The sequence below is a fragment of the Macrosteles quadrilineatus genome, unplaced genomic scaffold, assembly GCF_028750875.1.
Source record: "Macrosteles quadrilineatus isolate MER2022 unplaced genomic scaffold, UCM_ALF_1.0 Scaffold_219__1_contigs__length_164744, whole genome shotgun sequence".
Taxonomy (NCBI): domain Eukaryota; kingdom Metazoa; phylum Arthropoda; class Insecta; order Hemiptera; family Cicadellidae; genus Macrosteles; species Macrosteles quadrilineatus.
The window spans coordinates 74,863-102,708 of NW_026542812.1; the positions used below are offsets into that span (position 1 = coordinate 74,863).

At 37.8% G+C, this 27,846-nt stretch overlaps 1 protein-coding gene across 1 annotated transcript; it reads left to right on the top strand.

Annotated features, from left to right (window-relative positions):
* Window positions 1–27,556, top strand: LOC128982363 (glucosidase 2 subunit beta-like). Its single transcript, XM_054401321.1, has 12 exons — window positions 1–132; window positions 367–579; window positions 1,992–2,164; window positions 3,302–3,376; window positions 11,014–11,162; window positions 15,376–15,454; window positions 20,960–21,076; window positions 21,562–21,609; window positions 22,358–22,508; window positions 22,994–23,184; window positions 24,434–24,574; window positions 26,863–27,556. Exons 1-12 carry the CDS (start codon window positions 36–38, stop codon window positions 27,001–27,003), a joined length of 1,575 nt encoding a protein of 524 aa, XP_054257296.1. The 5' UTR covers window positions 1–35; the 3' UTR covers window positions 27,004–27,556.
* Window positions 27,557–27,846: the final 290 nt, after the last annotated feature.

The window sequence follows — 27,846 nt, forward strand, 5'->3', positions numbered from 1 at the left end:
CTAATTTTCTAAACCGGGATACTTTAACAACAATAATGATAAATATTTCGCTTAAGATAGGTAGTATGTTAGTTTTGTTTAATATAAATGTATTAAGTGAAATTTTACGACCAAGGGGTGTTTCAATATCAAGTAAGTACAGATATTTTGTTTAAACCTGCAAAATGAAAAACCCTATCTTTGGTTGTATTATCCATTCTTAACCTAGGCCTATTAATTCATTTAGGTTTCTCTTATTAGTAAATTCAAAGAATTATATTAGGCCTGAGGTAAATTACTTGATTTTCGTTGCTGATTTTGTGTGATCATCAGAAAGTTGTTTGAAAATAGCCTAATTTATGGTCTAATTGTAATTTTTGTTTTCAGAAGTGTCTTTGTATGACCCGAGTACTGAATTTACATGTTTCGATGGTTTGCGAAAAATACCATTTAAGTATGTGAATGATGACTATTGCGACTGCCACGATGGAACGGATGAGCCAGGCACCCCGGCTTGCCCGAATGGTGTCTTTCACTGCACTAACGCTGGACACAAACCTCTCAACATACCTTCATCCCGAGTCAATGATGGGATTTGTGGTGAGTTGTACAGCATTTTACTTCAGTATTTCTAACTGCCTTAATTTTAAAAACTGTACCACTAAAGTACATATTGATTAGGTATAGGTAAGTTAAGTTACAATTTAAGTTAGTTGGATGAGCCACCAAATTTTCACATTGTTAAGACAGAGATGATGAATCCTAAGTTTGCGAACAAACTAGTTATTCACCATGCAAGATAGGCTAGGCCTAATGTTTTTTTTACTATGAGATAGAACCCTATCATGAGGGTTCTAGAACTCGCAGTTGTAGGCCTTTTGTTTATCTTTTACCTAACGATTATATAATCAATCAGTTTATCTAAGTTAGTAACAATTTAACATTAGTTTTCTCTCCCACTCCAAATGAACAGACTTACTTAACTTAGTTTATTAATAAAAGAGATGAATTTTGATTTAATGTGAAATTAGATTTATAAGGCACCTACAACAACCTAACCCAGGGAACAAACTTAGGGCACCTGCAGTCCTTTGTCAAATTAACCCGAGCAGCCTTCTTGTGCATCTCCCTAAGTATAGGTGCAACCTACCACGATCATGGCACAATCATGAACATCTCCTTTAGTCACAGAGAAATTATAAGCATCTGCGATTGAATGGACATAAAAATCATCATCCGTGAACACGGTGAAAGGAATATCTCTGGGATCAGGGGGTAGGTCTACTTCATCATCACCACCCACGACCGCAAAGAAATCGTGAACATCTCCTTCGAGCACAGGGACATCATCATTGTCATCCACAATCTTGGCAGAATCGTGAATATATGAAAAAACGGGTGGACATCATTATCATCAGGCCCGCCCTAATCTAATCTCACTTAATTAAAAAAAAAAAATTTTTAGACCTACTAAACAGTGCGGGCTCCCTTTTGCTTACGGCCCTACACGTGGTAGATCTGGCGCTGTCTAGGGTGCGTATTTTAAGGCAAATATGATAGAAGAACGAGTGTTAATTAATGAGTTAAAAACTTTGTTTTTTGGTCAGATCAGCTGGTTCCTGTAACACCTGATGATTAAGGATAGCTGAGTCCAGTTTTTATAACAATATCAAAGAGGTTCTGACTTTTCTCAGTAATCAAATTGGCTTCCTTCTGATTAATCGAAGAATGACTTAGATATCAAACCTTAGATTAGTAACCCTGGTCAGAGTATTTAGTATTTATTATTCGTGGAATAAGTCTATAAAAGGCTACAATTTATTGAATAATGTAAATTTAAAACCATTATGATGACAAATGTTGGGTTTGGTTTTGAAAATATACTAGAAATTGAATAATAAACCCTTGAACTCCTTATTTATCTTTAGACCTTTTACATATCATTCAAAGTTTTGCAACCAATTCGTACTTTAGAATTTGTGTCAATGAAAGTTTTTGTCATATTACAACAGATTGCTGCGACGCGTCGGATGAATACTTGACGGGCAACTGCAGTGACACTTGTTACGTTTTGGGAGAAGAAGCGAGACAGCAGGCCAAGCAGAGAGCGGAATTGTTGCGGCAAGGTGGCGAACTGCGGCAGCAACTCATCTCTCGCGGCAAGCAGATGAAACAGGAGAAGTTGGTAAGTAGGCTTGTCTGTGACTAGTCAAAACAAGTGATAGGCCTATACTTTAAGTAGCCTGAGCTTCAACTTGTTGAACCAAAGTTTTCAAAGTCTTAGTAGAGTATACATAGTCAACATTCTGTCAATTTTCTTTCTTGCAAACTTATTTAGCATTAAATGTAGGATTGGAAACTGAAGAAATGAAGTTGATTTTAAAAAGTGTGCTCCTATAAGTTATTCATGTGATTAGCTTCTAATAATTGGTGTGCTTCTTTGGGAAGCCTAACTTAGTTAGCCCAGCTTTTAGTTATAGATCTTGTTGAAAGATCTATGAAATTGGAAATTACACGCAAAACCACATTGATAAAAATGTGCACTCTGAAGGGTTAACTGGTACTGTAATTTGGACCCTATTGAAAATTTTTGTTGTTGACTGTGCTCAATTTGTAATTGTTGAATATTGCAACCCAACTCATCTAGTCTGGATTAGTGATGGACCATCATATGTTTTTACATTTTACATGCTGTTGTTTACAAAATATAATTCAGTGTTGTGTTGTGTTTGTAAGAACATAAAAAAGTGTATAACAATTTATTCTTTCATTTACTTTAATTTCACCAACAGTAATAAATGAGGGCCGGAACTGTAACCAATTTAATGTGATTAGTACCTATTTATACCAATATTTTTATCTTTCCAAAAGAGAAATACCGGAACTCCGTTCCGACATGTTCCCCCGCAAATCGAGCACTGGTTAACCATATAAGGTCTAAGGTGTAATTCTTTCCTCAATAAAGGCCTGCAGTAAGGAACTTCATTATGCTAGTTATTATAATTTCAACTAGGCTAAATTATTACCACTTGTTATAACTGAGTACTCCTTTGTAACTGTAAATAAATTGTTTAGGAAAAGTCTAACCATATCCTAGTTTACGTTGTCATAGCAGTAATTTATGTTCTGACAAACCAGGTTAAGTATGTCAAATCGTTGTAGGAGGAATTTGAGATGGTTTTTGTCCAGTTTTACATGCTGTCTGGTTTTGTTTTAAATTATTACAAAATATGTGATGAAATTAGGTATAAAAATATACAGTAAGTTAGCCTAGACTAGTACTGGAAAATAATAATTTTTTCCCATGTTAAATTTTTCTTAGAGCCGAGCACAGTCACTGGAAAGAGACAAAGCTGAAGCGGAAGCAGTGAAAAAGGAAAAAGAAATATTGAAACAGGTGAGTGGATTTTTTAGTGAGTTGAAATTTTAAGATTCTTATGTTTGTCAATTCCAACCAAGTGGTAAATACAGTATAGCCCTGACGTGACCCCTCTAAACCTCTCTCTTTCGCTCCTAAAGACATTGGAGATACAAGCAAGCATAAAACAACACAATCTTAGCACTAGTGTGTACATTATCACAAAAATAGTTATAGCTTCCAAACACTTTTTCTATAGAGGCTCTAAAACACCACCCGTCTCGAATCTAGTCCTGGTTATCAGTAGGTCATCAAAGCTAAACCAAGAGCAAAATTTATCTCAAATGGACATTTTTATCAAGATAAATTTACTTAAAGGTTTCTTGGTGATGATTAACTTATAGCTGTGAATCGTTTCTCTTGTGGATGTCTTTTTGTTGTACTTCAACTTTTGACACTTTTTGTTTTTTAAATGAGCTGATCGAGCTGGTCTGTGACTCAGTCGAGGGTTTGCATCCTAGTGATGCCACTAACATATCAGTACTCACTCTTGTATTACCGGTATATTGACTCACCCCTTGCTATACCTGATACGTTCCACCCACAGACTAGAGGTCCTTGTGGATGGGCCAATGCTAGCGTTAAAGAGGCCACTAACATCTTTTAAATTAAAATGAAGTTGTAATACATTTAGATTTTACAGTACAGTTACTTGTTTTCACTTAGTACTAATGTTCCTGAAGAGTAAGTTCAATTTCTTGATTTTTCTGAAATATCAATAGCACTCTGTGATTAATTAGGTGAAAAAATATAAGCAAATTAGGCCTTAAAGGAATGTAAAGTCCTAAACTTGCTGGCTGCAAGTAGCCTACATGGTAGTAGCACTCACTGCGTATTTACTAAGGATTATTAGGCTAAGGAAAGTACCCAGGGTGTCTACCAACCGGGAAATCCGGGAAAACCGGGAATTGTACTTAATTTTTTACTGGCCATGAAATGTACGGGAATTGTCCTTAAATGCCAGACTATGTCCATAAATTTTTAATGGGCCATAATTATTGATCGCTAGTTGGTTAGGAGCACATAAAAGGTTTATCAGATGTTTGTTTACATTTTCATAATTTATTACTAGAGTAATTATGCAATAAAAATCCCATTAGCAATCTCAAACCCATTAATATTTTATCACGACAATCAAGTGTCAAGTCAAGTACTTCCAAGAACTGTTGACTCAGCAGCTAGCTCATAAAAGTTGTATCACTTTTATTCCTTTACAACTTCTTTTTTTATTACTAGGGTAATTATTATTAGATCCCAAACCTATTTTATCGTGAAAATAATAGCTTTATAATGGCTGTTAAATTTCACTTCTTACTTGTACTTTCGGCTTGAAGATTCAATTTGCCGCGGCCAGTGCCTAGTGCCATAAAACTGTTTATGGTTTCATATTAAATATGTAAATAATCTACAGTCTTATTTTGTGAGTTAAACTTTTTTATGGATATTTTATCTTTCAATTGTCAAAACCACAAGCATTGTTGTTTGCATTACTGTTTTATCACTACAGTATGTAGGCCTGCTTGGTTTCAAATTATGTCATTGCATTTTCTGTATCTTTGTCTTATATTGTTGGCTATTCAGGTTTCAATGTTTTTTGTTTCCCATATATTTATTTATTGAGTTGTATGCTTTAAGCAATCTAAATCTTATGAACTAGAATGATGATAGTGACTTTGCTGCTATTATAACCTCATTGTTTGTTACTCAGTTTATATAGGCCCTCCTAAATAATTAGGTCTAGGCCTGGGTATTTTGATTCTTGAAAGAGCTGTATATATATGAAGAAAATGTAATTGAGCCTAAGATAAACCTCTAATGATTGCTATGTGTCAATATTAACTTTGCAAATGAAAATACAATAATCTTACTCTGTGCTTATTGCTTATCGGTAGCCGCAAAGCAAGTAATAAGCAAGTAATAACTGTACTTAGTAAATATTAATAAGTTAAAAGAACCCGATACTTGGGACAACTTACTAATTAGCATGTTAACTCCGACTGACGTTCCACTCCGCTTCGTGCCATCGTTCCTAGTCGGTGACGTCACTCAGCAGTGCAGCCAACCACACACACAAACTCAATATTCTTCTGGCAATGTAATATAGCCTTATATATTACACTCGCCCAAACTTAAAATAAAACTCTTCTCTATCGGCCTAACCTTTTTCTTCTAGGCTAAGCCAAATTAACAATTTTTTTCTTTTCTTCATTTACCATTTTTTTTGTTTGTTTATAAGCTTCACAAAATATTTCAATAAACACTAAATAAACTTTTCTTCTTCAATAAAATAAACTTAAAATCTTCTCTCTCTAACTCGGCCTTTTTAACTTAAAGGTCGAGCCGCTTCGGCTTTTGCACAGTCCTTTGAGATCTCCGAAGTGGCGGCGGGCTGCACTGCTGGCTGGGCTGCACTTCGGGATGCTCGTCTGTAGTGTGCGTAGCTGGAGACTTAGGTAGGCCTACACTCCGTTGTTGTCTTGGTGATGTATTCCGAGTTTCCATGACACGAGGTGATCGCTCTGGTGGAGTTTGTTTCCCACAGCAGACTTGTTCTCAGGGGATTTGATCGGAGACTGCACTACCGGCCTATTGACTGTAACTTCCTCTTCCTCAGTCAACTTACTAGATCTCAAATGATCAGCGTGGCAGAAACGTATTTTACCTCCCAGGACGCTCACCACATAAGTAGACGGACTTTTCCGCTCCAAAATTCTCCCAGGAATCCAAGAAATGATCTCCTGCCGTACTGACTTCACAAGCACCCTTTCTCCCTCCACAAAGGATCTGAAACTTCCCCGATGGTTATCGGCTGCTTCCTTCTGCGCCTCCCTCTTCTTATCAAGGGCTGACAATAAACAGGGTTTAAGCATTGTCAACTTAGTTCTCGGTTTCCATTGAAGGAACAATTCCGCAGGGGTAACACCAGTGACAGTACTGGGTGTGTTGCGAAATGCAAAGAGGAAATTATCCAATTTATGTTGTAAAGAAATGGTCTCAGAACCACTAGCCATAACCTGTCTTTTAAGGTTCTTCTTGACTTCCTGTACAAATCTTTCTGCAGCCCCATTCGAGGCAGGATGGTAAGGAGGTGAGAGCGTAAACTTAATACCGTTGTTGCTCAGAAATTCTCTGAATTCCCCACTAGCAAAATTGGGACCATTATCACTGACCAATTCTTCCGGTAGGCCAAAAGACGCAAACAGCGTACGCAGTTTTTCAATGGTTTTAAACGATGTAGTAGATTTCATGATAAACACTTCTAGCCATTTGCTAAAACTATCAACAACTATGAGCATTTGTTGTCTTGTTAGTGGGTCTTCCGCATAATCCACGTGGATGCGCTGCCACCTACTTGAAGCTCTAGGCCACTGACATAATGGCACCTTAGCCACAGCATTCCTTGTACACTGACACACATGACATGAGAGAACAGTCTCTTCAATGGTTTTATCAATCCCCGGCCACCAAACAAAGCTTCGGGCTAACATTTTCATCCTATTTATTCCGGGATGCTGATCATGCAGCAATTGGATAACTGCACTCCTCAGTTTCTCTGGCACCACTACTCGACTACCCCATAAAACACACTGGTTCTCTACGGACAACTCATCCCTTCTTCGAAAATAAGCAACCAGCTCAGAATCTTGACTATCACGCCATCCATGCCAAATGAAATCTCTGACCTTCGTCAAAACAGGATCAGTATCAGTAAGTCGAGCGATATCCTTAGCAGTAATAGGATTGAGATCACTCACCAATTTGAAACAGTCAAAGGCCTCTACCAGGGAAGAAACATGAGAGATGTAGTTGGAATCCAGCTCCAATTGGTCGTCATCAGGTAACGGTAATCTCGAAAGAGCGTCCGCATGTGGCAAGTCCAAGCCACGGCGGTACTTTACTTCAAAACTGTAGGCGGAGAGGATCAGGGCCCATCGTTGAAGACGCGCAGCGGCGACACAGGGAACTCCCCGCTTATTTCCAAAGATTGTCACTAAAGGAGCATGGTCAGTCTGTAACACGACATTTTTCCTACCGTAAATATATTTATGGAATTTTTTTACTCCAAAAACAAGAGCCAAAGCTTCTCTATGCAACTGTGAATAATTTCTTTCACTAGCACTCAAGGATTTCGATGCGAAAGCAATAGGCCTCTCTACTCCATCAATTAGGTGCGAAAGCACGGCACCAACACCTCGTGGACTTGCGTCACAAGTCAAAACTAATGGTCTATTTACATCGTAATGAACTAAGACATCTGAAGACAATACCCATGTCTTACTTTCTTGAAAAACAGAAGAACATTGGGATGACCATACCCACGGTGCATCCTTACGAAGTAGATCGTAAAAACAGCTAAGTTTGTCTGAAAGATTGCAAATAAACTTCCCATAATAATTTATAAGGCCTACATAGGCTCTTAACTCTTCCTTTGAAGTTGGCTCGGGTGCATTCCGAATCGCCTCCAAAATACCCTCCTGCGGGCTGATCCCTTTGGACGACAAACAGTAGCCTAGGTACTGTACTGACGGCTGTAAGAATTTACATTTAGAATCATTTACCTTGACTCCATAACTTTGAAGACGTTGAAGAACACTCTCCAAGCGTGACAATGCTTCCTCTTGCGAAGATCCACCCACCAGTACGTCATCCAAATATGCCACTGACCCAGGTAGGCCACCAATAATTTTGTCCATGGCCGCTTGAAAGAGAGCCGGAGCCGAAGACAAACCATACGGCAGACGTCGCAAACGCACTAAGCCTTTGTGCGTAGTTAGAGTCAAGAGTGATTGGGACTCCTCCGCCACAGGAAGTTGGAGATACGCTGCCTCCAAGTCCAAAACTGAAAACCAGCTACAACCTGCTAGAGTAGCAAAAATGTCCTCCGGTTGAGGCAAGGGATAGTGTTCCGACTGGATCACTTGATTAAGGGTTACTTTAAAGTCCCCGCAGAGTCGCACCCCACTTTTCTTCTGAATCACCACAATAGGAGTAGCCCACTGAGAGCTGGTAACGGGATAAGCAATACCTTCAGCAATCATCCTATCAATCTCATCTTCTACTGATTTACGCAACGCGTAAGGAACAGGGCGATATTTACAAAATTTTGGCACAGCATCCTCTTTTAGCACAATACGTGCCTCAACATCCTTAATTTCACCAGGACCTCCTTTGAACACAGAGGCATACTTTTGTTTCAAACCAGAAACGACTTTAGGCTCATCGGCCTTACCTAGGGTTAGGTTAGGTTCACCACCCTTAGATTTAACACTGCCTGATAGGCTATTAACATTACAAGTAAAAATAGATTTCCAGTCAAAAGCGATATGTTGTAGCCAACTACGGCCTAGAAGCATAGGCTGATTCGTACGATCAATCTTAACGACTATCATAGGTAACTGATTAGTCTGGTCCATGTAGGTTACTTTGACTAAAGCTTGTCCAATAACATTGACTTCATTGCCTGAATATGTAAGCAACTTGATATCTACAGTACTCAATTGTACATGAGGGAAATATTTGTTAAACAATTCTTGAGGGCACACAGTTAGTGCCGAGCCAGTATCAATTTCCATTAATACGGATACATTCTCTATTTCTAGGCTTACCTTAAAGGCAGAAACATTATCACCAGAATTCATACTGTACAAAGACAAACTTTCAAACTCCACTTCATCTGGACCATCACTAGGCCTAGGCCTATTTTCCTCTTCCATCTGATGGATTTTAAATTTACCACTTTTTATGGAATTTTTCACTGGATTTTCTGATTTGAACCTGCAAACCTTACTGATGTGACCCAACTTTTTACACCCATGGCACTTGTAATTACTATACGGGCAATTATTAGCCCTATGCTCTGGATTGCCACAACGAAAACACTTATTTATCTGAGACATATCTCCCTTCACATCACTTGAATTTGATTTAGATCCCGCACTGTGAAAATTTGAACCTCGGTTGGAAACACGTGGATTCTTCTTGACCTGAAACCTGGAAATTTCCTGAACACTTGTATTCGAGAATAGACCTGTCTGTTTCTCGGCCTGTTCAAGCCTGAGTGCAAGAGCCAACGTTTTCTTCAAATCCATTTCTTCGGAAAGTAATTTTTGACGGATTGCTTCATTTTTAATTCCCGAAACTAACTTGTCTCTCAGTGCGTCCGATAAGAATGTTCCAAAATCACACGTCGAAGCCAAATGCTTCACTGCCACTACGAACTCGGCAATACTTTCAGATTGTTTCTGGCATCGACTATAAAAAGTATAACGCTCAGCGACCACAAGGCGTTTAGGAGAATAATGATCTTCCAAGATTTTGCTCAAATTATCGTAAGATTCTTCATCAATCTTCTTAGGAGAAATAAGATCGGTGAGGACGGCTAATATTTTAGGGCCTATTACAGTAATCAAGATGGAGACCTGCTTCACGTCCTTGACCTCGTTGGCCTTGAAAAAGTGTTTCAAACGTAACAAATACGAACTAATATTTTCTTCGTACGGATTAAACTCCGATATCCGACCGATACTAGACATTTCACGCACACGCGGATTTAATTTCGTCGCCAAATGTAATAACTGTACTTAGTAAATATTAATAATTTAAAAGAACCCGATACTTGGGACAACTTACTAATTAGCATGTTAACTCCGACTGACGTTCCACTCCGCTTCGTGCCATCGTTCCTAGTCGGTGACGTCACTCAGCAGTGCAGCCAACCACACACACAAACTCAATATTCTTCTGGCAATGTAATATAGCCTTATATATTACACTTACCATACCATGATTTTGTACTAAGAACTGAGTAACAATATGCATTAAAGATTTTTTTTTCAAAAGTAGTCGAGAACCTAACGTTGTGCCAGGGCAAATCATGCCAAATTAATCCGCCTGTATCGGATAAGCTATGTTATGAAGTTTACGTGACCGACGAAGATATTTGTCGCTATCGCAGGAGACAATGATTGCGTTTCTCTGTTACACTATAAAAGCTATACCTAAAGTATAGGTAGGCCTATGTTTGTTTACTTTCAATAAATTTCTATTTTGAAATTTTTAACTCTTATCTATTATTATTTACTTTTCTCTCTGGTACAACTACTGTACAGTGAATAACAAGATTAATACAGTTTGACAAATCAGGAAAATTATTCGGTAGGCCTAATGACACCGATAAAGGTTACGGCAAAGTGTCCTTAAATGTACGGGAATTGTCCATGAATTTTTTATCCAGATTGTAGTAGACACCCTGGTACCCTACTGCAAAGGTTAGGTACCCTATAATTCCAAGTATGTGGTAAGTGAAACAAGCACTTGCAGACCATACTGCCAAGAGGTCTCTAGAGATGGTCTCTAGAGGTCTAGAAACAACTTTGGGTTTGTAAGGTAAGGAAAATTTTGACCCCAGTTGTTTTAGAAAATGTACGTTAAACAGAAGATATTCTGCTTTTGCAAGTTTGTACTTTCGGTAGTCTCATGCCAAATGCATGGCCTATTCATAAAGTTATCTCATTGCCATTGCCAGCTTAACAAAAGTCAACACAATATCTAAACAAATATGTACTTAGGCTAATATAGTTTTTTAACTACTCTAAATAAAGAACCCTCTCCTTTAGGAAGCAGAAGCGGCTGAATCAGTTGCGTTGGAAGCATACAGACTGGTGGAGGAAGCCGAGAGAGAGAAGAAACAAGAAGAGGAGAAGGCGCAGGAACAACAAGAAGCGTTCGAACACTTCCAACTCATAGACTCGAATCAGGATGGAAAGTAGGTGGATTGATTATTTTTGAATTAAGGCTATTGTCTAATTTACCCAGTTGTAATGTTTGATAAAGTTTGATACATGTTTGAGATTTTACTTCAGTTGATAGCTTTGGTGGTTAGAAAGTTGAACTAGCTGCCCTTGATAATTAAGTCACTTTCAAATCTGAGAGTCGCTGGTTCAATTCCAAATTATATTGATTCTGGATCCAGATGCTATTATTTCATTGCATTTTTTGCATTATCTCCTTTCACTCCTGCACGGAGCATAGGGCCTCCACGAAACAACGCCATCGAACTCGGTTGGCAGCCAAGGCTCTCACTTCCCTCCAGTTTTTCCCTGCATCTCTTATTTCTTCTTCTATAGTTCTTCTCCAGGTCATTCGAGGCCTTCCTCTTCGTCTATGCCCCTGGGGATTCCAGCTCAAGGCCTGCCTCTCTACAGCATCTGGATCTTTACGAAGAGTGTGTCCAATCCATCGCCACTTGCGTTTTTTAATCTGTATCTCTACAGGTTCTTCATCTGTAGCTTTCCACAGCTCTCTGTTTGAAATAACCTCCGGCCAGTAGACCTTCAGTATTTTTCTCAAACATCTGTTGATGAAAACTTGGAGCTTTTGTGTCAAAGATGAAGATACCTTCCAAGTCTCACACCCATATAGCAACACAGACTTGACGTTGCTACTAAATATCTTCAACTTGGTTCTGGTTGAAATGTCACGAGCCTTCCACACTGGATACAGCTGTACAAAAGCAGCATTAGCTTTAGTAATTCTTGACATTACATCTTCATCAGCTCCTCCGGCTCTTGTTAAGACACTTCCCAGATATGTAAATCTGTCCACCTCTTCGATTTCTTCATCTGACATTCTGAAACTGTTGTTATTCGCTACATTTATCCTCATTGATTTTGTTTTCTTTACATTTATTTTTAAGCCTGTAGATTGTTCACTTTCCAAATACTGCAACTTTGCTGTCATGTCATCAAATCTATGGGACAGGAAACAAATATCATCAGCAAAGGCCAGTTCTTCAAGCCTCTGTTGTAGTCCCCAGGATATGCCTCTAGCTCCTTTCTCTGATATTATTTGCAAAACCTGGTTTAGAACTATCACAAAAAGTGTTGGTGACAGAACACAGCCTTGCCTAACTCCTAGCTTTACCTCCAAAGGGTCACTTAGTTTGCCATTATGAATTACTCTACAATGGTAATTTGTGTACATCTCCTTTATAAGAACTATTATTTTATTAGGGATCCCAAATTTCCTAAGTGCTTTCCAAATACTCTCTCTTTTTACGGAGTCAAAGGCTTTCAGGAAGTCAATAAAAACAAGATACAAACCAACTCGGAACTCATTACTTTGCTCGATTATTATCCTCATCGTATTTATTTGGTCTGTGCATGAGCGGTTCCTTCTGAACCCAGCTTGCTCCCTTCTCAACTTCCTATCAACAACCTCTTTGATTCTGTTCAAAATAATTCTTGCGAATATTTTCCCAGGAATTGAAAGCAGAGTAATACCTCTCCAGTTCTCACATTTGGTTGTGTCTCCCTTCTTCGGCAGTTTACATAATAATCCTGCTTTCCAGTCTTCTGGCATTGTCTCTTTGTTCCAAATTTTATGAAATAAAGGCTTTAAAATTTTTGCTGCCAACTCTGGATTAGCTTTCATAACCTCCGGAGTAATGTTATCACTTCCAGGGGCTTTCCAATTCTTTGTTTCCTTCAGTGCCTGTTTTATTTCTTCTTCGGTAGGAGGGCTTATATTTATGTTTTCTTCCTCGGCTTCAAAGTTTTCTTCTAAGCTTTCTTCTATGTTGGGATTATTTTCTTCAACTTCCATAAATAGTTCAGTAAAGAACTCATGCCACCTTTTCATTTGATCACTTTCACTAGTTAAGATCTTTCCATCCTTGTCCTTAATCGGTCTGTCAACCTTCATTCTTTTCTTTGACAATTTTTTAGTTATATTATACAGCTCTTTCATGTCACCTTTTCTTGCCGCGTCTTCAGCTTTCTCAGCATACTCATTCGTCCACTTTCTTTTGTCTGCCCTTGCACTTCTCTTCACTTTGATGTCTGCTTGTCTATATTCTATTTTCAGATCTCTCTTTTGTCCTCGAGTCTTACAATTGTTCAGCTTATCCTTCACTTTCTTCCTCTCCTCCACTTCCCTCCATGTGTCTTCAGACATCCAATCCTTCTTTCCCACTTTTTTCACTCCCAAAACTTCATCTGCTGTGTTAGCATATACTTCTTTAATGCTCATCCAGTGATCTTCTATATTGTTGCTGTCCATGGATCCGAGAACTTCAAATCTATTCTGTAATTCAACGGTGAAGTTTTCTTTATACGCTATGTCTCTAAGCTTCAATGTATCTATTTTATTCGATGTTTTCTCGATTCGATTCAATGATGCCGCTATTTTTAATCGTACAGATGCAACCATCAAATGGTGGTCACTTCCAATATCAGCACCACGTTTATTTCTCACATCAAGCAGGGATTTTCTCCATTTTCTTTGAATCATAAAATGGTCTATTTGGTTCTCAGTAACTGAATCAGGAGACACCCATGATCATGATACCTTGTGACAGTTTTTGTGAGGGAATATTGTACCTCCTAATACTAGGTCATTTCTGGCACAAAAATCAATAAGCCTTTCTCCATTATCGTTTCTGGCTCCTACCCCATGCTTCCCCATCACATGTTCTAGTCCAACATTACAATGGCCCACTTTTGAATTCAAATCCCCCATCAGGATCAAAATATCTCTCTTGTTAATGTCTTGTAAAGTTGCTTGTAGCTCTGCGTAAAATCGTTCCTTTTCAATTTCTTCATTTTGTTCTGTGGGTGCATAACACTGTACTATTGTAACATTCCTAATTCTTGAATGAAATCTTGCTGTAATTATTCTTTCTGAGATAGGTTTCCAGTCTATCAGGCTCTTCTTTGCATTTTTACTAAGTAAAAATCCAACTCCATTTTTGTGCTCATCTTCCTCATTTGCTTTCCCAGAGTAAAGAAAAGTTGTGTTATGATCTGATTTTATTTCTCCAAATTGATTCCATCTAACCTCACTCAATCCCAAAATTTCTAGTTTGTAATTTACCATTTCTGCCACTACTTGCTTGAGTTTTCCAATCTGGTATAATGTTCTTACGTTCCAAAAACCAATTCTCGTTGTCCATTTCAAGCCAAAGGTCGTTGCCATAAAGTCCTTCCGGTTGTTTCTCAAGGTTTCAGTAATAGGTTTTTCTCGAGTGAACAGGTTATTGGCCTATCGCACCCAAAGCTTGGTGGAGGGGCTGCCTCATGAGCCTCCAAGCTTGCTCTAGAGTTGCTTCAGCTGTCGGGGCTCATGACATAGCCTACTTCCTGGGACGTGCATTCTGCACCAGCCAGGTTGCAACTCCTAAGGATCATCCACAAGATTGAGCGATCCCCCCTCACTTGGTTCAGTAGGTGGGCCAAGACCCAGTGGCAGAGGGTAGCTCTTCGCAGCTAACAAGTGAGAGTTGGAGTTTAGGTGTGGACCAGTCTGTCGAACCAACCCCGCATGCAAGGTTTGGCCGGAACGGCATGAAAGGTACTACCACTCCCTAAACTCCCTGACCCTCCCTTTTCATTGGGATATCAATTATTGATGCTACCTAACAAAAGATGGCCACCAGGGTTTGGAATGTTGCCTTATATATATATATATATAAAAAAAAAAAAAAAAAAAAAAAAAAAACAGAAAATGCCAATACTAACAAATAGGAAACACCTCTGGTCTTAGTAAAGAACCTTCCAAAGCATATTATTCAGGTTAAATTAACAGAATTTGTGTCACACTGAAATGAGACTGAAAGATACTTTACTTTTAAGTAGGTTTTATTTGTGTGGTAGACACTGCTCTGGAATTAACTAATTAGTTAATCACTTGATATAGAATTTCTGAGTCAAGTTTCTTGCAAAGACATCCAAAGCGCCCTCCTTGATAATTTTGAGCCTACGACTAAGAGGTATTCAATTTAGTTTGTTTTTGGAATCAGGAAATTTCAAATGGTGATGAAGTTGATTTGGCCAGTTTGTTTTATCGTCAGTTTGATTCAGTATTTGAGCAACAGTTAATGAAGATGAAGGTTGTTTTGGCTGTGTGTTTGTTTAGTTGTGCCCTACTAATCTCATACGCTGAATAGTCTTTAATACAACTATATCATGGAACATTTTCAGGATTACAGCAGCCGAACTGGAAGCGAGGCAGACGTTTGATCAGAACAAAGATGGTGTGGTGTCGGAAGATGAAGTCAAGGTACCTAAAGTTTGAAAGTACATCTAAATTAGGATCATGTTTGGAAACATCCATGTACCTTTGGAAACGAACTCGGTAAGGTGTGTTCGCTTTTCCAACGGTTCTGTGAGTCAATGGCAAAGATTGAGCTTGCTGAATACTTAGAGTAAGGCGATTGGAGGATAAGAAAGCAGGAAACAGAGCAAACATTGTTATTGGGAAAACACTCCTGGGCTTCATAAAAGGAACAGGCAATAGTTTAAACTAGAGCACCTGTTGCTCGAATTCGAGCAATTGTAAAGTATTACAGGCGTTATTTCAAAACGAATAACAGTCATAACTTCCGATTATGACTCAAAAGAGTCAACTCAAAGATGTAATCAATCGCTCCACTCTAGTTATCGAAACTGCAAATGAACTCACTCTGAAAACAAACACTATTGTGTGTATAATGTGTTTACTAATGAACAGCTGTAATTTATACAAATATTATTCGTCTGTTTAAGTAAACAAAATCTTTTCATCATAAGAAATACATTGCGATTTTGATGGCCTGTGGGGTAAAGCCCGAGGACTTTTATTACAGGAATTGGTAAAAGGGGGCGTCTACACAAAAAATACTTAATTTTGACACATCGTTTGTAAAAATCCGTCCATTATTAACGAAGGAGTAGTGTTTCATTGAAAACGCCTTCACGTATTATATATAAGGATCCATTTAGCAGAAAAATAATGTAATGTAAGCTATAGTTGGACCTCCAGCTAGTGTGATCCTCCCTACATTATATTACAGTAAAGCCATCTTGAACCTTTACAATTTTGAAATTCATGAACAACTCATTAATTCATAACCGATAAATACAGAAGTTTATTGACCCAAACAGTCATTTGACAGCTGTCTGAAAAAAATGTAGTGTAGGCACAGGTATGTACATTTAAAAATACACAGTTTTATGGCACAGTTTAAGTGCTTCACTAATTTTACTATTTAAAATTCAGAATACCATATATTCAACCTTTTTCTAAAAGGTGTTTCATTATATACAAAGACACAAAAAATCCTAGAATGAATAACGAATAACCCTCTCTTTCTTCATATGTTTATTTTATTTTATCCCGAACCTGCATCCCCGATTAGTTTAGATAAAAAAAATCATTGTTCTTGAATGAATTTTCTCTTCACAATAAACAGACGCAATGAAATAATACAGCTTTTAAAATCAACTAGGCTAGTAGTGAAATAATGGCCAAAATTGGTAAGAATAAGAATAAGAATAAGAATCGTTTATTGCCGTTAAACATGTACATGCAATGGGCAAAGTCACATTTTTAAAATATCTTAGCCTACTTAATAATAAACAGATGTATAGGCCTAGACCTTAACACAGAATGGTAACATTGAATCGTTGAAAGTCATTTTCAAGAACTCGTTAACACTATACATGGGGTTTTCCACTAACCAATCTGACAAAACTCTCTCAAATTTACTATTGCTAACTTCTTTTGCGCTATGAGGCAGTTTGTTAAACAAATTAATACTAAGAACATTGAAAGAATTGAAGGTTTTACTTAACCTACAATGTTGCCTATAAATATGATGACTAGATCTTGTGAAATGGTTGTGGATTTGGTTTGACAAAGTGAGGTTATCTAAATTCTTCTTAACATAACATAAACACACAAAAATATATACATTTATCACAGTTAAAATCTTGGCTTGTTTGAACAAGGGCCTACAGTGCTCATCAGGGTCTACATTAAATAAAATCCTCACAGCCTTTTTCTGGATCACTAAAACTTCACTTATTTTTGAACTATTGCCCCAGTACAAAATAGCATAGAGCAAAACACTATGAAAAAAAGCAAAATAACAAGATCTTAAGTAATGACTAGGTAGGCTAAATCTAAGGCGACGCAACATGTGAACAACTTTGGACAGCTTTGAACAAACCTTAGTAACATGATTATCCCAAAATAACTTAGGATCAAGATGGACACCTAAAAGTTTAACGCTACTGTCATCATCTGCCTCTTTCGGTGCTCTTACGTCTAGAGAGAAAGTAATATTCTGTGTCTTATTCAAGTTAAGGAGAAATTTGTTAGCTGCATACCATTCAGCTGCCTCTTCAAGAACTACTTCATTCATGGTGCAACAAAGGTCATTAAAACTTTTCTCGCTTCTAAAAAAGGTCGCATCATCAGCAAACATGACAGTACTAGCAGAGACATTATCAGGCAAGTCGTTAACCATAACCAAAAATAGGAATGGGCCCAGGACCGAGCCCTGCGGTATACCGTACTCAACCTGGGTAGCGACTGACATTGAACCCTTAACACTAACTTTTTGTCGCCTATTTGTTAGATAGGATTCAAAAATTTTGATTTGGGGACCGACTATCCCATAATACTCAAGTTTTTTTAATAGTATGTCCCGGTCAACGCAGTCGAAGGCCTTGCTCAGGTCACATAACGAAGCTCGAGTGGCTAAGCCTCGCTCAAAACCCTCAATTACTGAGGAAGCAAGGACCCCGACCGCGTCGGCCGTTGACATACTAGGCCTAAAGCCAAACTGATCAGAAGAAATTAAACCATTGGATTCAAAGTAGTCACTAACCTGAGTTTTCATTACCACTTCCACAACCTTAGCAATGACGGGAACCACAGATATCGGCCTGTAACTGGCTGCCTCCTTTACATCCCCAGATTTATAGATAGGTATGAGTTTGGATAACTTCAATTCGTCTGGAAAGATTCCTTCGCTCAAACAAGAATTAACAAGCAAAGTTAAGGGCAAAATTACAACATCTGCAACATATTTCAAGAGATCGTTGGACATATCATATATATCCTTGGTTTTGGATGACTTCAAGCTGGTTAACACTTTCAACACTGCACTAGGCTCAACATTTTGCCACACAAAGCTCTGCTTTACACTTAGCACTTTATTCCTCAGAAGATCTTCAGCCGTTGTGGTTACTGGAGGGATGGCATTACGTATCTGGGGGATGACCTCCATGAGAAACCTGCTGTAGACCTCTGCAGCAGGTTGACCTCTTTCCCTCGGAGCAGCATGAAGTTCATCTCTCACCACTTGCCATGCAGCCTTGGTCTTGTTCGCAGCAGACTCTATGAAGTTCTCGTTAGATGCCCTTTTGGCATTTTGAATGGCTTGCTTGTACAAGTTTCTTGCTGCTACGTAAGCCCTTCGATCGGTAGCACTCTTGGTATTATTTGCTATTATGTACAGGGACATAACGTAGTTCTTCTGTGCTTCAAGCTGGGGGGTATACCAGATGCCTGATTTACCCTTAGGAGTAGATAAGTGATTTGTCGACCTTCTGGGGAAACACCAACTCATAATACCAATTAATACATTAAAAATTGTAGTACAAATTGTATTGGTATTTTTGTTATAGAGTAGGCTCTCCCAGTTAATAAGGGCTAACTGTTCTTTGAAAAGTTCCATTTTGTTATAGGTTATAGGTCTCACAATAACATTAGGGCGAGTTGCTTTTTTCTTGTCAACTTCACTGGGAAAGAGCATATCAGTAAGAATGACATGATGATCTGACAAAGGAAGTTTAACAACATTCGCCGAAATCATACACTGTTTCACATTCGTAACAACATTATCTAGGCAAGCAGGTCCTCGAGTAGGTTCCCAGACCGTGCATCGGCAACCGACCAACTGAAGCGCATTATGAAGAAGTGAACAATTACTATCGTTCTTAAGCACATCTACATTGAAGTCACCACACATAACAACTTTGGCTTCAAACTTAGTGAAATAACTCAGTGTAGCTTCAAGTTGTTGCAGGAAAATTGTCATGTCACCAGCAGGAGATCTGTATAGGGATAATACTATAATCTTAAAGTTGATTAGCTTCACAAACCTATATTCACTTTCATATTTCAAAGTGAAGTTCAATACAGAAGGAGGATGTATCCAAAAATTCGAAGTCCGTAGCATTGGAGATATAAATTGCCACACCACCGTGGATAATGCTTGAGCGACAAAAGATGCTCCCCAGGCTATAACCTTCAAGGTTATAAATATCGTAGTTGCTGCTATTAAGCCAATGTTCACTAAAGCACAATACTGAAAAATGTTGCACCTTGAACAGCATGTCCAATTCGTCAATTTTGTTGATTAAACTTTGAATATTACTATAAAATATTGATATTTTGTTTAAATTAGCCTGCTGACCCTCTAGACTAGGGCTCGACTGTACTGCTAAAGCTGAAGCTAGGCCTACCCCTTCGGACTGGGAAACCCTAAAAAAACCGACTGGTCCTTGTTTTCAGTACTAACATTATGAAAACTTTCACTATGTTCAGCTTTACCAGCTGGAGTCTTGTATCTCTTGCTCACGAATTTTGAAACAAAAACTTCGCTTGGCCAAAAATTTGGAGTAAAGATATCGTTCATTAGTTTGTAGGGCACTCCCACTTTGTACGACGAGTACTTATCCGGATATCTAGAGTTAAGTTTTTCTACGGTGAACTCCTCTTCTTGGTAATGCCCTTTAAGATAGTCCGTTAAGTCACTTGGTCCAGTTGAAGGACTCAGCCTAGAAACAAAAAGAGCTACACTTCTCTCGACAGATTTAAGGTTATGAGTCTTATCAGAAGTTTGCAGGCTCCCTGTAATAAACTTATTACTTCCACGCACAGATCTATTGTGTTGAATGTTGCTATGCTTGTCGTCAACAGACTTTTGACCCAATCTTGATTTATTTTTTGGTTTAAGCTCTGATTCATTGGGCTTAAGCTTAAACCCACCAGACTGAAGCCTAGGCCTATTTATGTTGCTACTCTCCTGAACAGCCGTTTTTTGGATGGGTTTCTTCATTGTGATTTCTGAGTAACTTGGGACACAATTAATAGAGTCCTTAATACCCACGTTATCGTTTACAACATCGGTGATAACCGATTGAGTCGATTTTTTAACGTTTTGAGGTTGGGATGGCTGATTTAGGTTATGTTGTGAAAGTTTGGATTGAAGTTCATCATAGTTCTTTAAAACTAAGTCCAATTTACTTGTAATTGTCAAATTAGTAGTCACTAAACCATTCACTACGTTAAAGAGTTTTCTTAGCAGAGTCTTGTCCTTGTCGGCAGTTGAATCTTCGTTACAAGTTTCCCTCATGTCAAGGCGGCACTTTTCACAGCACCAGAAAACACTACTTGAGAGTTTATTAATCACATCAAACTCTTTAACCAGTAAGTTGGCGCATTTAAAATGAAATTTTAATCCACAAATGCCACCGCATCGCAGTGATCTGTCATTACTTTTAAATAATATTCGGCAGCTGCCACAATCCAAGTCTTCACTCACCGCCATCTTGCAGACCGGTAAAAGAAACTAGTAACATTTCCTCAGGCTCATAAATATTAGGCCTAAACAAATTTATGAGTTAATTTGAATGAATTAGGAGTAAACAATTAGTCAACGGCACTCCTATGGGGAGTAATTATTTTTGTTATCTAAAGTTTTTAAACAGTTAATCTTGGTGAATGTTTTAGTTTTTCCTGGGAATCGTTGAAGAAGCGGATTGGGATCACTTCCTGGCTGAAGTTTATCCTCGGATGAAACCGTTCTTCATGATGGAGAAAGGGCTCTTCCAGCCTCCATCGGAACAGGTGATGATTCTAGGATGTACTTTTGCATGAGACTGTACACTTTGCAAGAAATATGTTCACTTTTTTAACAAAACCAAAGATATTTTATGGTCCAAGGGAACATAGTGTTGTGTATTGTGTGGATATTTTATCAACAATTTCATCCTTTAGGTGAGCATGTTGATCCAATTTTAAGGTGTGTGATCCAATTTTATGTGGCTAAAGAGAAACAGGTGTTCTACAGATGTTGGGATTTGCTAAGAGCCTTAGGTTGACGGACTGATTTAAGTGGTGCCACAAACGGTGGAAGTAGCGAGTGAATGCTATAACAGAAATATAAATCCCCCACCCTCCCCCCACACACAAAAAGTGTGTAATCATGTGAACCTTGAAATTCTTAAAATCTATTATAAAACATTCTCTACTATACATTGACCTGTCCTCTTCAATAGAATTAGGCCTAATGTGTTTGATTTTCACTAAAGAATATTTCTCATTTTTTTCAGAAAGAAGAAGATGATGCAGAGCATAATTCAGATCAAGAAAATCCAGAAGTAAGATAAAATAAATAATTTGTTTGGTATTTTTAGCATATGTGGTAGAGTAGCCTCTCACCTATGAACTGGAAGTAGGACCTGATAACAATGTGGTAGAATAAATGTGCTCTAAAACTCATGCTTAAGTTTCCTGATCAAAAGCAAATACATTTTCAGCTTTCATATCCGGCAATTCACGACCGGTCTTATTATAAAGTGGCAAGTTGAAAGAATACCAATACTTTGACAACAACGATCCGTTGAAGTGATGTTTGGTTGAAAGGTACTCGGATAAGAGAGAAACTGCTGTAATAAAATTTCCTGTCTCAATAAAATCACTTAACGATAACTTAAACTAGCTGTATTCACATTATTTGACTTTGGCTTTGTGAATCAATTTGAATTCTTCGAACAAAAAACTTCCTGTAAATGTTCACTTGTGTTAACAAACCATAGAATAAAGACTCGATCAAAAATGGCAATGTTGAGTTAGTATCAACTTTACAGGCCTAACTAGTGGTTATGTGGTCAGTACCTATATCTTTTTTTAAATCTTACTGCGCAATGAAAATCAGTAATACATACTTTCAACAGGTAACATTTCCTTTCCTTTAATGAATTTAAACTTCTCTACTTTACAACAAATGGTTAGTTGGCTATCAGTTGGCTATTCAGTTTGGAAATCTGAAAAAAATATTCATCCAAACAACTCTTGTGCGTTAGCAGCAAAACTCCATATGTACTTATTTTTTAAACTTTTTACCAGGAATGGGGAGAAGAAGAGGAGGAAAAAGAAGAGGAAGAGGAACAACCAGAAGATGAGGAAAAGGAACATAAGGATGATGCGGAACAGGTTGATCTGGAGGAAGACGAGACAAAACAGAAATATGACGCTGCCACACAGGGTCTAATAGACGGTGAGATAACACTTCAAACACAACAATGCCATCTTGATATCATGTGTTGGGGTTGACATTTATTGTAAACCTGCTGATTTATGGTAAATATTACTCGTTGCAACTTTGCTTGGATACGTAAACGTTGACACGACCAGCTCGACAATGATTTAAATTTTTTCAAGTTGCAACCTGATGATGATGTATATACATTGAAACGTGTAGTCCAATATAGGAGCAGAAGAATCACTAGGCAGTAACAGCAATTTTAACCTTTTTACAACTTTTAATTTGTCTTGTTTCCTGGTTGATCAATTGTACACTCGGTTTACAGGCAGTTAAAATTTCATAGACTAAAATTGCAGAATCTCCACATCTGATGAGTTATAACTGTTAATAAACGTGTTTCCTGTAATTAGACAAAGCATAACGACACTGCTTTTGAATTAGAAGCTTGGTTTTAAGCAGAAAAATTGGAATAATGTTATCACACATGTTTGTTTTAGACGCGGACAAAGCAAGGGCTGATTTCGAGAGTGCCGAGAGAGCCCTGAGGGACGTAGAACGAGAGCTGAAACATCTCCAAGAGGGCCTGGAGAAGGACTATGGACCTGAAGACGATTTCTCAGCTTTAGATGGGGAATGCTTCGAGTACAGTGATCGTGAATACACCTACAAACTCTGTCCTTTTGACCAGGTATGGTAAACTTTTTGGTTTTCTTTTATACAGTTGGCGATAATCCGACATTTACCACACTTGGAGAAAACGAACCAAAAACGGTTTACTGTAAATAATTTCAAAACTAAGCTAATAGCAGGTTGACAAGAAAACGTCGTAACTTTTAATATTATAACCGATTGGAGACACCATCTAGGTGTGTATTTTAACCTAAATATGAGTGTAGAATGAAGTAGGATGCTTTGTACTAAGACCAGCTGTTCATTAGCCAGGACCAATTACAAAAACAAAACTGGGCCCAGTTTGAACCATCAAAAAGCTAACAATTTTACTCAGGATCGAACCGGTGACCTTTTGATTACGAAGCGAGCATTGTAACCACTCGGCTACTCAGCTATATAGTACGAAAAATAATGTTTATTGAATACATAAACTATTCAGATTATTGGGTATGTCGGCCTATCAAATGGCAGATTATGGAAGAGCAACTAACTGTAATGCAGGAAAATGTAGATTGGTTTTAGTGCTTGATTTTTATTGCACTAACTGGAAGAGTTGTAAACTATGCATTAAATGAAAGAACAACTCAGTTTTTGTTATGTTTGTCGGTGCAAGCAAGGCCACACTAAAAATCAGGCCGTAATGCTCGTCTAGCATGACGTCACGATAGAAGACGGCAATGACGTATTTTTGCCGTTTGTGATCAGCTGCTTGTTTTAATCTTTTCATGGAAAACAAAAATATAACCTTAATTACGTCATTGCCGTTTTCTATCGTGACGTCATGATTGACGAGCATTACGGCCTGTTTTTTTAGTGTGGCCTTGGTGCAAGGCACCATAAAGACATTACTGATTTAAAGTGATTATTGACCCCTGTGAAATAATGGAATCTGGAAAAATAAACATGTTATCTAGACACTACCCAAGAAGTTTTTATCATTCTTGTTCCAGTATCTTCATCCCGTCCTGGTAAGTATGCCACCCCAACACGATTCCTTAAAGCCTAGGCCCTCATGTGATTAATTGAATATGTACATGATTTCCGTACAGGCCATTTTCTGCAAAAGGCTCAATGGCAGATTGTTATGACCTCCATGTCCGCCAAATTTGACGCTAAGTAATTCCTACATTTGGAGGTTTATAGAAGTCTGAGCTTCAGCTGATACTCCTAAATTAAAAACCAGAATTGAAGCAGCTGCCACAATTAAGACAACTCCTGTAACTACTCCAGACATTGAATGTTTAGAGATTTGTTTACTTTGGCAGGTGAGTCAGAAGCCTAGGTCAGGAGGAGCTGAGACGAGACTAGGCTCGTGGAGTGGCTGGGCTGGAGCAGGTGACAAATACTCCGCTATGATGTACGACCAGGGCCAGTCATGTTGGAACGGGCCTCAGCGCTCCACATATGTGAGTAACTCGTCTATCATAGAATGTGCGATATTCCTCACCAGCTATAAACTGATCTGAGTTGATTTTTGGTATTAAGCTTTGGGATAAATTGACGGAAAGTTAACATTTTTGACTTTACTGAATTGAATCCTAGACATTTGATAGGCCTAGAGAATCTTTTTTGTATAACACCACTTCTGAAGGAGAGTTACTCCATCTACTTACTAATTTACGGATTTTCAAAATCATTTTGTAAATACTTAAAGAAACAATTACGAAGTTTCAGTTCATCCAGTGTATAGTTTGGATCTTTATGGATATTTTACAGTTTATTTCAACTCAATAAACACTTGCAACGAGGTTCTTTTTTGTAGGACCATGTTAACGTGATAGCAGCCGGCGGGTGGAAGGAACCCTCCTAAATACTTTACTTACTTTACTTTACTGCTGTGGCCACTGGTACCCTAGATGGTACTTGGTCTCCCCAACACACAGTCTCCATAGGTCTCTGCTTCTTGCATCTTCCTTCCTTCTCCCTAGCTTCCTCAGGTCTTTCTCCACTTGGTCGAACCATCTAAGTTTCGGTCTTCCAAGGGGTCTTCTACCTTCTGGGTTATTCCTCAAGATGTTCTTTGATAGGGAGTTGTCATCTTTTCTTAGAATATGCCCTGCCCATCTCAGTCTTCTGCTCCGTACCTCAGCGACAATATCCGGATCCTTAAATAATTCTCTAAGTTCCCAATTATGTCTCGATCTCCATTGTCCATCCTCAAAAATCGGTCCTATACTTTCCTCAAAATCTTGTTCTCAAATACAATAGCTTTCCTTTCTGATTTCTTGCTTAAGATCCAATTTTCTGAACCATACAGGAGAACTGGTCTAATGATTGTCTTATAAATCCTGAGTTTGGTGGTGTGGGATATTATTTTTGAAGTTATGTTTTTAGGAAAAAGCATTTAGCTCCGAAAACGCATGAACGGCCATCGACATGATGTTAAAACTAGCAAAGAAAAACCAGTTGCACAACATGCCTTATCCCACCAACTTCTATTTGATGACTGTTTCACCATAAAAGCTCTAAAATCATTGCCAAAGAACCAATGCAATAGTTCAATGCTCAGAAGATGGGAATTAGCTTACCAGTTTGTGACCAACTCCAGAACCCCACCTAACCTCAACATTAGATAATATCCTCATATCCTCACCCTCACAGCTAACTCTTAAGTATTTATTTTCATGGACAAAACTAATTTGCTTTTCAATGTACATATTATATGTAAATACAATATTGCAATGTGCCTGTATTTAGTGCTTTGTGCAGTGTCAGTTGGACAACCTGTCAGACATTTTGAATTCAAACTGTGTCATCCTATTTAAACTGTTGTTTTGTAACTACCATCTAGGCCTACTTCTGAAGAAGCCTCTGAAAGAGGCGAAATATTAAGTAAATTATGTGTGTGATTTTATGTGTTCTTTGACTCATCTGCAACCTTTCATCAGGTGAGTTAGCTGTGTCCTCTCCATCCTATATTTATTTTTGAAGTTAGTAACTTGTGACAGGCCGAAAAACTTTTTTGTGCTAGGTTTAATCTATTTTGAATTTCTAGCTCTTCATCATTATCACTGGTGAGGATGACTCCCAAATACTTGAAATTTGTTACTTTTTTAAATTTATACTCTTCAATTTCAATGTAGGCCTAGTTGTTATTTTGGTATCTTGGTTGGTCATCATCTTGTTTTCTTCCACATGTCATAAACTTGGTTTTCTCTTCATTTATGTATAGCCCCATTTTTCTTGTAGGCTATGTTCAATAAGCATTTTTGTTACATCTTTCATTTCTTCTATATTATGTGTAATTAATACTATGTCATCTGCAAAAGCTAGCAAGTTTATGTTTGTTCCTATCTTAATCCCTACTTCTGTCTTTCTTATCTCCTGAAGGGCTGTTTCTATGGCTAAATTGAACTAAATGAACCCTCCTAAGTAGTGTAAAAAATTATGTGTTATGTCCAAATTATTTTCAAACTGAGTAAACGTAATGTTACTGTTACAATGTAAAAATCAAACAAATCTTTTACCCTAAAAGCCTATATGAATTTTAGTATATGTACTGCCGAAGCAAGTACAATACATTATATTTAAGCATTATATTTTTTATCATTATATTTACATTATACATTATATTTGCTCAATGAACTTTTTAGAAAGAGAACGAGTTGTCTAGCTTGATAATGTCAATTGAGAATGATGAGATGTGTTCCTTTTACTGTACAGTTGTGGTTGTAATACCTGTATGACTTACCAGGTGGACGTAATCTGTGGGCTGGAGAGTGCAGTAACGACAGCGTCAGAACCTAACCGCTGTGAATACCGACTCACATTTACGACTCCTGCGGCCTGCCGAGCTGAACAGCCGTTAGAACCCATCCCTCATGATGAACTGTGATTAAGGTTATGGTATAGTGTCGCACCATAATGAGCATTTACGAATTCAACAGTGTGTTCTTCAACTTCTTTTTAGATCAAATTAAGTTAAGATTTGAAGAGAAACGTAAAATTAGAGATGGTAACAAATCTAAGTGTTGTATGTGAATTTTTAAATTAGTGTGAACTTTCTATTTGAAAAATAGGTGTACAACTTGGATCACAGTAGATATTATAAGTTAATTAGGTTAAACAGTGAGTCATTTTGGTTCTGTAATATCTTTCTTGATGTTCAAATTCCATTAAATTTTATATTTCATTTATGGTCTAAAAGAGCACAATTATGTTAAATGGTTAATTCTGCAACTCATAAATGACAGTAGATTTAATGCTTTTATAGAATTTTAAATTCAATAATTTTATTTTTAACGCGGTTTTTGAATACTAGTTTTAGCTCAGATATTATTTTTGGTTCTCCAATAGCCCAATTAATTATAAGCAACAGGTTTTCTTTTATACATTCCAGGTCACAATTATACGGTTAAGACTGACTGTAATAAACTATTGTTTATAAACTGTGCTTTCCTTTAATTTCCTTTGTTGCGAACTTTTGGCAGAGGTTAATAATATAATACCTAAAAATTTGGTAATGTTTAAGAACTACTTTATCAAATCCTTTATCTTCATGTGGTACTGTATGTACATACAAAGACTAATCAAATATCATGCAGAAAATATCTTCAGCCAAGATTCATTAAGAACCCAAAAGTTCACTTATGACTGTCAATAAAAATTGACTTTCCAAGAAATAGTTGTATATTATTTGGAGTTTTCAAGGAAGAAAGAAAGAATTATTCATGCCTGA

Coding starts and splice junctions, on each gene's coding strand:
- LOC128982363 (XM_054401321.1), top strand. CDS start 36: ATGATAAATATTTCGCTTAAGATAGGTAGTATGTTAGTTTTGTTTAAT. Junction 11,163..15,375: donor GACTCGAATCAGGATGGAAA/GTAGGTGGATTG, acceptor GAACATTTTCAG/GATTACAGCAGCCGAACTGG. Junction 23,185..24,433: donor AACTCTGTCCTTTTGACCAG/GTATGGTAAACT, acceptor TTACTTTGGCAG/GTGAGTCAGAAGCCTAGGTC.